Genomic DNA, 11825 nt, shown 5'->3' on the forward strand with positions numbered 1-11825 from the left:
CTCCAAATGAAATCTATCTCCTGTGCTTCCAGCAGGCCTAGGTTGTGCATTAAGTATTTCAAGCTCACTTGTTCAAGGATTTGCACTAAAATTCTTCTTATCTGCACCATTCATTTGATCCCAGCTGTTCTTAAAGAACAAAGAACAGTTTTTAAATTTTACAATTTAAAAGTGTTGCCAAGTTGTGTCTTCAGTGTCTTGCCATTACTGACGATGATGCTTTTCTCTGCATTCTAGTAGAAGTTCATCCTTGTACATCTCTTTTCTCTGTGCATTAGCCTTTAGTTTATCATGACTCTTGAGTATCAGCTTTTATCTTAGCGACTGATGACAACATGATCTTCCCTTCCTGTATGGTGCACATGGTTCTATTCATTACTTCATTATCAGCTGTAATAATGTGTCTTCACAGGAAAATAAAGTATGTGCTAATAATGTATATACACATGTGCGTTCTAACTTGAATCAGACAGAATAGTTATGAATTAGCAGTCAGAATGAAGCACTGGTAAATCAAGCCATGAATTATCCACAGAATGGATTCTACAGGAAATGCTCTGGTTGCTAGCAAATGCTTAATTCCAAACTGCTGCACCAAGTTAACATGGACATGTTAGCTCAATACCATTTCTAGGCATACACTTGAGGTAATTGTTTCCTGCAACAGCTACTTAACCTCTGTTCCATTACCTTTGAGTAAGATTTGTGTCCTTGAAAGAAACAAAATGATGCACTAAATTAAACAGCACTGATTAACTTGAATTGCTGATGTGATTTAGATATAAGAAAAGCAAAGGAGAAGTCCATACTTGATACAGGGCACCTTAAATTTCTGCTTTATAGCTATTACTAGAAAGACAAAGGCAGACTTCCAAACACCTCTATATATTTCTCCTGATTTCATCACAGGCTTCAGAAGATACTCTATTCAAATCCACTGGTCTGTAAGACTACTTATGTTATACGTGACCAGATTTTTTATGGCTGTACAATGAAAGTAAAAATGGAGGCCCTCTTGCTCGTTTCTTTCCCAGATAAAGACAGCTTTCCGTGCTTCATACGGGAAGCTCATCACCTGCATCAAGGAACAACATAATGACAAATCTGCATTCTATCCTCTCAGCCATCCAGTACTACTCATTATCCTCTCAGCACATAATTAGGTGGCAGGTGACTAAAACTCAGATGAACACTTTTGACACCTCAGCCAATCCCTCATTCTGTTTATAGAGTGGGCATTCACATTATGTATATCAAAATATTATATTCACATTATTAAATATTACATTCAAATCTTAAGTTTAAAGTAAATCTACAGTACTACTTGTGAAAGTGAGGAAAAAATAAAATTGAAAACTCATCACTATAATTTTCAACCTAATATTCAACAAGAACAGAAAAACCATGTGACACAAAAAAGTAATGATAAAAATATTTCAGTCAACAAACCAGAAAGCTTCCTGGGGAAACTAAGGAATGAGCAACACTTATACATCATATTAGAAAACAAAAGATGGGTAGTCACATTTTAAAACAGAAGAAAAGCAACTCCTAGAGTTACGGATCATTTGCCTGTTTCCTGAAAGTGAGATATCTATCTTGATACTTCAAGAACTGCCCAAAGTTTACTTGCATAAAGCAAACCCTTTGAGATTTAGTAAACCACTGCAACACAACTGAGACATCAGAACAGGTGAAGCAACTCCTGTCTCCATGAAAATATATTGAGACTTCCTAAAATAGCTTCAGATTTGTTTTCTTCTGTCGCTTTATTTTCAAATTGATTATCGTAAGAAGAAAACGTTTATTTCACTACACAAGATAAAAATCATAGTAAAGTCTTCAGACTTCTGTGTCAGTTCCCAAAAATTTCATTTAAAAACCCAGTAGACTGTATCTTTTTTTAATTTATGGAACCAACAGTGGATTGTAACCTTTCTTAAAAAAACCTTTACATCTGATATTAAGCCCTTTCAAGCGTTCTACTGACAGACAGAATAGGACATAAATGACATTAAAATCTTTCTTATACGTAATGCTTCGATTCAAGAAGAAAATACATAAGGCCTGCTCCAGAAGTAACGCCTCCTATTTTATTATGTTGTCCCACAATTTCAGAGGCAGATTTTGGTGGTATGGCAGTAGCTGCCAATATTCCATTACATGTTGTTGCCGTGCAACAGATCATAGAAGAGAAGCACTCTGACAAGATGGCATTTGACAAGGAAGTGCAGATGAAGCAAAAGTGTGTAACCAAATTCCTTGATGAAGGAAAAATGGCATCAATTGACATTCATTGATGCTTGCTGGATGTTTATGGAGTCTAAACAGTGGATATGAGCATAGTGAGGTGGTGGGTGCTGTGTTTCAGCATTGGTGACAGCAACATGAAAGACAAACCACGTTCCAGATAGCAATAAAGATTTTTATGAGTGCAGCATGCAGGCTCATGCCCATTGCTGGCAAAAATGGACAGTTAATGGTGGCAACTGTAGAAAAATAGTGCTGTATAGCTGAGAATTTGCTTTATTAAGTATTATTATTGTCCTTTCTGTATCTGTTGTAGTTTCCATGGAAATAAGTAGGAGGCATTGCTTTTGGAGTGACCTATGTAATTACTGGAATTCAACCAGAAATACCAATAACTGGTATTAATTTCCCAATTAATTTCACATAGTCTAAATGAGAATTAGTTCTTTGTTCATCAAGACTTTGTATTTACTTAGTCTCAGTCATCACTGATATTAAATATTCATTTATTTTAATTGCAAGGCCAGATTTTGGTGGCTCTCTTACTACAGGCACAGTATATCAAAGTTGGTTACATTGTAATTGCTGTCCAATTAATTGATGACATTGGATTAAAAATTACAAGAAACTGGAATTGGTTTTGGCCATGCTATATATTATTATTTCTGTTTCTTTTTATCCTTTTTTTTTCCTGTGTAAATTGTGAGAGTTGAAAACAAATCCAGGCATCCTAGATCTTCTAAACTTTTTTTTTTTTTTTTTTTCCCCCCCCCTCCAGAAAGACTGGTAATTCAACTTTACCTGGAGATCATGAACATTTTTATTCTAATGAACTTTTTTTTTTCCTGGATACAATGAATATGATTTATGTTTCTTTGCTGCTGCTGGTTAAATCCTTTAAATTCTCTCTCCAGAGACCAATACAGTTACAGAAAAGAATACTGCCTGGTACCATAATGGCATGGGAGAGAAACTAAAACAGGTGGACGCCCCACAGCAGTGCTCACAGCAAAGCGACTAAGAATAGTAATAGTGGAGCAGCACATCTGCTGTTGACTTTGCTGTAACATAACCTTTCAAACGCTAGCTTCAAATGTACCTTGTGACTTGGTTTGTAACCTTCTCTTCATTTTTTTTTCCCCTTTCCTTCATGAGACAGTTTTCTTCCTGAAGTATAATTGCAGTATCAGCCTAAAGGGCTGAAACTGAATCTCAAACTGCAGTATGACTATTTGATCATCAGAAAGTAGAGTGGCAGTGGGAGGCAAAGTCATTGGCACTGAATGTTCTGAGAAGGCCTCTTTTGTACTGAGATTAAGCTATCATGAAATATTTACACTCACTTCTGCAAGTGCTTTTTTGTTTGATGGATATGTGCTTAAAAGAGTTTCTTTAACCAGTATACCATCAGCATATGATCTGCCATCAGTTATGATGCAGAAGCTAGTGAGTTTATGCCATCAGTTAATTTCTTTTTTTAAATAAAGCACTTCATATTTATGCCTTGTCATTACCGTTGCATGTGTATTTCTCTACAACTGTATCATATATATTTACATGAGCTGGTTGTACTTATTGCAAGCAGTTCTATGAGAATTTCATTTGATATAATATGAATATAATTCACTTTGAAACTCCCAGTACGTAAAGTAGTTATAATGATATTATGAGGGGCTCTCCCAATTGATTAATCTTTTAAACGAAGTCTAAAAGAAATCCTCTACTACAAATTGAGAATGGAGAAAAATGTCTTCATATATCCATATTTTAGGACTTTTTCAACCTTTGTTCTGTCTCGCTCTGGGAAGGTGACCTGTTTAATTTGTCACTGCAAACACTGCCCACTGCAGAAGCTGCAGAATGGTGTTGCAATAATTATTTTGTACTTTAACATGAATTAGATGTAAGGGTCAAAGAAATTAACATTAGAATACCATATAACCTAGTACATTAATCTTTTCTAACTCATCTAATTTTGTAATTAAACTAAATATTGAAACTGTCAGCCCTTCGGAGTGTCTAATCTTTTTGTTCAATTCCAGTCTTTTTTGTTTTATTTAGAGAAAAGTTTATTATCAGGAAGCGTGTCAGTGAGCTGTTAATGTAATCAATTCAATTTTACTTTCAAACTATTCTTGTACGTTACTTTACAAAGTAGAAAATTAGATGTGATTAGATAATTATTATAGTTTGGTTAGACTGCATGCAATTTGCAGTGATACCAGGAACGTTAAACAATGTTATTCTGCAAAACATTATCTTAGGGTCAAAAAACTCCATGGCAAATAAAGAAGACTGAAGAATGATAGGACAAAAGCCTTTATCTGTGTGTTGCTGGTTCCATTTTAGCTGATATTAATAGCAGCTGAATAATTATCACTGGGACATGCAGTGGCTGACTGCAAGTAAATCAATCTGCTATCTCACAAAATTTCTACTTACAAAAATACCTGTCTTAAGGCCGCTGTAATTGATTTGCTGATGCAAATCAATTTGCATCACCAGAGAACAAAAGTTTGGCATAGCCAGAGCACTAATACACTTTACTTGACCTACCACTCTTTCGGTTCAGTAATGAAATGAGATAGCCAAATAACGTGAAGCCTGCTCAATACTGCCTTCTAGAAGATAAAGCAATCCATTCTCGTAAGCTAAAACTTCACAAAACAGGAAGTATCAGAGAAGTTTCCTTTTCACAGAATCACAGGGCTTGATAGGAACCTCAAGAGATCATTGAGTTCAACTCCCTGCTTAAGCATGTACCCCACAATAGGTTGCACAGTTAGGCGTTCAGGCGGGTCTTGAATATCTCAACAGAAGGAGACTCCACAACGTCACTGGACAACCTGCTCCAGTGCTCCATCACCCTTACTGTGTAGATGTTCTTCCACACGTTAGTATGCAACTTCCTATCTTCAAGTTTTAGGCCTTTACTCCTTGTCTGATCACTACACACCACTGAGAAGAGTCTGGCTTCATTCATTTGCCCCCCACCTCCCTTTAGATATTTACAACCATTTATCAGATCCCCTCTCAGTCTTCTCTTCCCCAGGCTGAATAGACTCAGGCTGTTCAGCCTTTCCTTTTAAAGCATAGCTAACGACGCGATGGTTTTCAGAGGACTAGCTAATCTAATAGACACTGTAATATTTACTGTACATAAAAAAAATGGCATCACACCTTTACACCACTGGGCAGTAATATTAAATAAGTCATACTTCAAGTACAGAAATGTCTGCTAAAATTGCTCTTATTAGCAAGTGAGTATACTTTCAAGAAGTGTGTAGCTACACTTTATTTTAAAGGAACATTTCTGAACATGGAATTACAGAACAGACTGGGGTATCTGATCTCTTGGCAGAATCAGTCTCCATGCTGTTTGATAAAGAAATGACTACTTGTGAAAATTAAAGGTTAAAAACCAACTTCATGAAAGTAGAAAGAGTAAGCAAGAATTTTTATCTTACCACAAAAGTTTACAAAAGGATTCAAAGTAGAAATGACTGCATTTTTAAATAAGTAGACTGTATAACTTGCTCAGGCTAGGGCAGACTGCCACTAAATGAAAGCGTTTTGTGATGATACTTTTCTCCAGTAGCATATTAATATCTTCTGAAGGAAGTTTTTAGTCTTCCTTTTATCCTGTATGTATTTTTGAATGACTGAAGGATTAGATATCAATATTCATTGTTGGCAAATCTAACAAACTTCAGCAAAACAATGTTTCAACAAAAACCCATGTGCTGAATTTGTGCAAGGTTATAAACAGTGATTAATAATAATCTATTATGTTTAAGAAATTCTTTTTATAGTTTAAGAAATGTTAAATACAGGAAAACATCCAGCATCTGAGTCTGTCAGCTGGTTCACTACTGGGAATTATTATTCTGAAGAGCTCAGATATCATTAAAGGTGAAAATAATACAATACAATCAAGTTCTTGCTTTCTTTTTCTCCTGTCCTCTAAATTAAATCAGAAATCAGAGGAGGATGTGACCTCACTTGCAACCTACTTTCCTTTTTAGCCAACGCAGATTTGTTCTTTACAATACTATCAACTTCTGAGAGCATTTCAAAAGCATGTGTTTAAAATATTCTGATGGTTTTTTTCCATTGTTAATTTTGAAATATTATTTTACAGTCTAACAGTTCCCCGTTAGTAAGGTTTTCCTGAGAGTCAGCCTGAAGCTCTCTCTCATAATTCATTCCCTTAACTGTAATTTTCTTTATTCAGATTCAGTTCTATTTATGCCACACCAGACTGCACCGTTCTTCTGCAATTGTAATGCCACGTTTTTTGAGCTAAGTCTAATTTTTTTTTTTTTCAATTATTTCTCACTGAAAGGCAAAATATTAAACTGAAGTGAATATCTACAGTACAAATTACTTTTGCCCCAAAATATGTTTGCAAATTTCTGAGGTTTATCTTATTTTGTGTGTTTTCATAAGCCTTCAGAAAACAAAGAAACCCTGGCTTTTTGTTTTACTAGTTATTTACACCACCCACCTACTCATTGCCATCCCTGAAGTTTATCAGCAATGTCTGCTTTCTCTTCCAGACTAGCAAACATACTAAGAAAACACAAAACTCCACATTATGCAAAAAAATGCTTTAATAAGACAAACTGTCCTCTTTGTGCTCTTAATACCTTGAGTTTCTTTAGTTTATTCTTCCTCTCCCTGTAGCCCAGTGATATCAAAACCATTGAGGCGAGTTTTGTAGAATTAAATTTGCTTTCCTATACTCTTCGTAAGCCTGTGACTAATCTGCAGTTCAACTCTTATCTTGAAGGCATATTATGTCTCAGCAGTATTTCAGTTTATGATAACATCAAATTAGACTTTATTTGTAAGTATTGCATTTATGTTCTGCAATAAAACTCCTTTTCTCTTCCTTTTCACATTTTCTATCAAGTTGTTAAATGTAATTCACAATTACATTTGGCAATTCTGTCCTATGTATGAAACTTTTTTTGTTTTGTGATTTAAGGCAAATTTGATGTTAATTTTAGGTCATTGCAACAAGTTGGAAAAAGTTTACTTTTCTGTCACTGCAACTATAAATACAACTTGCCCCTTAAGGAATGATCAAAATGAATAATCTGTCTGTAATTCCATATTACGAAGGCAAAATTCTTTCTCAAAATCACAGTCAACTCACAATACCTCACAGTTCATGCAAGTTGTATGCTTTATATTCAACTAAATAGCAGCCATATGTGGTTGGTATGCAACACTGAAAACATACACAGACAAAGCCACCTCTAAAGTCACAGCTGACCTAAAAAGCCCCCCCTAGAATGGGGTCACACAGGACAAAGCTAGCTGAACAGACCTGAGCCACTTCAATGGAACAAGGACTACTTGAGCTAACTCAGTGTCTACAGACACTTTATCATCACTACGTCACAACTTTTAACATGCCCCACAATGCCTGCATTACTAGTATCCAAACCTCCATTACTGCAAAAGGGGAAAGTTCACTGGCAGTGAGTGAACTGGTGACAAAATTAAGCAAACTACTCAATGCTGGTAGTTTTTGTCCTCCTACATCCTTTGTCTTCTGTTGCTCTACTTCTTCTTACAGGAAAATCACAGGTAGAATATGTGATAATATTCACAACTGAATATATACTTCATAACTGCAACGAAAATCTTTTACAAGTCCCCCAATACATAACCGCAGGGACTTGATCTGCAGAGGGAACATCACTGTCACAAATACATCTGTGTGGTTTATTCACTGTAATGCTGTCAATTAAATAAGGTCTAAGAGTTAAGTACTTCTAACCCTCATTCCTCTAATTCTGAACTTCAGGACAAAAATCATCCTTCACAATGAAATAAAACCAGAAGGAATTAAGTAAAATGATACAAACACTTACAGTCCATAAATCTGTGGAGCAATTTCCAGTCGGTTCAGGTGCATGTACAGCTCAATATCATGTTTCTTCAGCAGCTGATCCTGAATTTGGTTTACTTTAGCTACAATAGCAATAGATGGGCCTAAGTCCTGTGGCCTTGCAAATGGCATAGGTGTAATCATCACATCTTTCTCCTGCAAGCACAGAAAACAGGAAAAAAAAAATAAAAAATGAACATCCCTTACTGTTAAACTATGCTACAGAAGTTTGTTGACTTAAAATTTCTGGCATCGAAAAAAATATAAAAATATCAATAGTCTTTTCCTTTTCCAGAAAAAGAGCAATCTCAAGTAAACACTTCTGTGGCACCTATTGTGGGTTTCCCTTCCCCGGGCATTTCACTCCCTTATTCTCCAAGTCAAATCTATCTACGTGCTTTACTTTCCACATGCTGATTAAGTGTTGACAGCTAGAATAATCAGCTTTAATGTAACAGTACTTGTCAGTCCAAAAAAAATGCAGATGAATAGTAACTTTGTAGAGAACACATGCCCTCAGAGGACAGTAAGCTGCATTCCAAACAACTTATTTTTAAAATAACCTTTCCAAACAGGCTTTCCTTACACAGAAAATCATGTGGTTGTACCTCAATATATAAAAATCTTTAATAAAGGATTAGAAAAATCCTTAAAGCCACAAAGAAATAGAGCAGTAAGATGAACTTAAGAATAAAAATGCAGCTGGCTGGACTCAAAGGTTGTGTTAACTTTGTCACAATATGTAAGATGGCACACGCAGGTGAAAACAGAGGAAGAAAACTACTGCAGCATAATCATCCTAAATAGGAAACATGGAGGATAAGAAACAAAAAAGAATAAATCAGACATTTCAAGAGAAAGATAGGAAAGGGAAACAAAGAATTAACCTGTTAGGAACAATGCTAAATTTATAGATGAAAGAAGATTGGAATAGTAAGAAGATTCCACAAAGATTTTGTTTCAATTTGTAATCATGGCTCTCAGAACTGAAAGCTTCATTTTAAAAATAGTTCTTATTTTTAATGTACTTTTGCTCATTGTATTGACAGTGAAGCATTATCAAGGTCAAAGAGTTAATATTTTTAGACAACTTAATTACTGCCTGTTGAAAGACAGTTTCACTTGGTTCAGTTCAATGAAGAGTACATTATTTCTAACACTCAATAAAAAAGAAAGGTTTTTTTTTCTGTTGTATAAACTATCCCCAAGGTCGTTTCCTATGGTATTGTCCCCTTTTCAATCCTGTTCTCTCTCCAGCATTTTAAGAGGCAAAAAGAGCAGTATACATATTTCACAATTACTTATAACATGGTTTAATATTCAAGTGGACACTTAACGTCTAATAATCTCTATCAAATAGCTTACAAAAACAGGCTTTTGTTGATCTCCTTTGCTTGAAATTTTTGCTCTTAATTATTCCATTTCTGCACTGCAGAAAATAGCGCATGATGCTGAACGCTGATTTCAGGTAAAATGCTTTTATTTAAGGATCTGATAAATTATAAATTGTATCTTAAAATCTGCATCATTGTTGCTTTGCTATGACAATTTCAGCAAAGGGAATGATCTGTCTATTATAATGCAGTGAATCTGCAATGCTATCGTAGGAGCAAGAGATATTCAACTCAGGTGCCCTAGCAAATCACTTGACCAAAACTCCCTCACAGTCTGTCAAACAAGGCTCATTGAAATGGGATTGTTTCATTCAAAAACTTTTATGTTCTGCCAAAGAGAAATTTAAAATAAAACTTCTAGCATCCTAGGGGTCAATTGGAAATGCTGTTTATTATTTAAATACTAGCGTTCTTTATAGTCACATGTATTTTGAAAAAGGGCATTTCTCCAACCTCTTTTTTATTACTAACTCATTGATTAAACAGTTTTTTTTAATATTTGTTAATTAGAAGAAGAGAAGAATATTCAAGCTGAACAATTATATCATGGAAAGCATGATGACAGCCATGTGAATCATGGATGCATGTGAACTAACCATATTTGAATAAATGCTTGAAGAAATACTGAAGGAATGACCTTCACAAAAGAGTAATCTCATTAAAATAAAACATATCCACCAAATTTAGCACATAAGTCAAAAAACACATAGACAAAGCAAACAAGCCTGTGAGGATAATTAAATAAATCTGTGACTTGGAAAAAAAAATTCCTATTTCTTTTCCTAAGAAGTGAGAAAAGTGAGAAGAGCGTTGACTCATGAAAGATCATCAGAAACTAGTGGTACTAGACACTAAGGAGAAGAGGCCAGCAATACTCTCCTCTGAACACAGACAGAAGCGATCAAATATTTTCACTTCCTTATAGGAGGAACAGATCAAAATACTGTTCTAAGCAGGGAAGAGAGGTAGAAATAGTTGGTGTGAGCAACAAGCTGGGGGCAGAGGCTTTGGCGAGGCCTGTCAGCAGCGGGGCCAATATTCTGTGGAACCTCTGCACAAAATGCCAATTACATGATTGCATGATCATACAGTCACAGAACCATAATTATATTAGAGGTCTTTTCCAGCCTTTATGTCCAACTGCCAACGACAGGTAGCTTATGGCATCTTTCCACTAACACAACTTTAAGAAATGAGCTGGCATGGAAGGTAACCAAAGGTCCACAGTAAATCTGAGAATCCAGAGGAAGTACGTAGAGACAGAAGAATTTCCTTATTCCACACTTGATGCCTCTCTGTTTGAATTTGAATTTGCCCCTCTGTTTGAATGAATTTGTAGTAATTCATGCCAATGGATCCAATCCAAGCAAGTTGCCAAATTATTCTTACTGACTTCTGCTTATCTATTCTATGGCCATTTCTTAATACTGTTCCAGACCCATTTTATTATTTTCTTGGTCAGATGCTAGAGTGCCAGTCTATCGTCTATCTGCATAAACATACCTGCTTATGTTTAAAAGAAGTCAAAAAAGCCTGAAACTATTCAGCCTGTGCATGTTCCATCCATTGACACCCATCTGTGCTGTGTACATTATGTTTATTCTAGTTGAATTTAACTTCAGCTTGACCATGCAGGAGTCTGATGACCTAAAACATCTGTACTATAAAATTTTTATAGACATAAATTCCTATCTAGAAATCTCAACATTAGACTCTTTCAAACTATCAGGTGTTTTAAAGCAAGAGTAGGTAGTCGCCTAGATCAGTCTTTACACCATTAGTTACCTGTGGGTTTATAGCCATTTTTACAGAATTACAAGACAGACTCAAGTGTCAAAAGATTCAGATTATCAAAAATAATGCAAACTTCCTCCTAAGGATGAGAGCCAAAAAAAAGTTATTTGTATCTCGCAACATTTGTGCATAATTCAGCATGGACACACTGCTGACTGTGACTATCAGCATGGTTAAGAGCATCAAATAATATATGCTGGCTTGCCATTTTTAAAAGCACAGAGTAAGTAAATAGTGTCCATCAAAATGCAGTTCATCGAAACCACAGAAATTAACTCCATTAACAGAAATCTTCAAAGCATGACAACTTCTGTGGGCAAAAGATAATAATAATCAATTCACAGATTGCCTGTGCCTCATGATTTGGGGCATGAAGATATCTGGTGAATGACTAGAGTCTGTAAGAGAAGTTTGTTACCTCCTCTCATGCAGTTTGTTTGAAAAAAATTATGGTAAATTTAGTCAATTGAAATTGCTCCAAAAAA

The 11825-nt window shown here is 35.4% G+C and overlaps 1 protein-coding gene across 1 annotated transcript in view; it reads right to left on the bottom strand.

Moving 5' to 3' along the window:
• The window catches only part of LOC100542849 (TBC1 domain family member 5), a 48911-nt gene that overhangs the window by 31370 nt on the left and 5716 nt on the right, over positions 1-11825 (bottom strand). Inside the window, exon 2 of the mRNA XM_019616782.1 lies at positions 8136-8308. Coding sequence (XP_019472327.1) covers positions 8136-8308 — 173 coding nt within the window. The remainder of the gene's footprint in view (positions 1-8135; positions 8309-11825) is intronic.

The sequence above is a fragment of the Meleagris gallopavo genome, chromosome 6 (assembly GCF_000146605.3).
Source record: "Meleagris gallopavo isolate NT-WF06-2002-E0010 breed Aviagen turkey brand Nicholas breeding stock chromosome 6, Turkey_5.1, whole genome shotgun sequence".
NCBI lineage: Eukaryota > Metazoa > Chordata > Aves > Galliformes > Phasianidae > Meleagris > Meleagris gallopavo.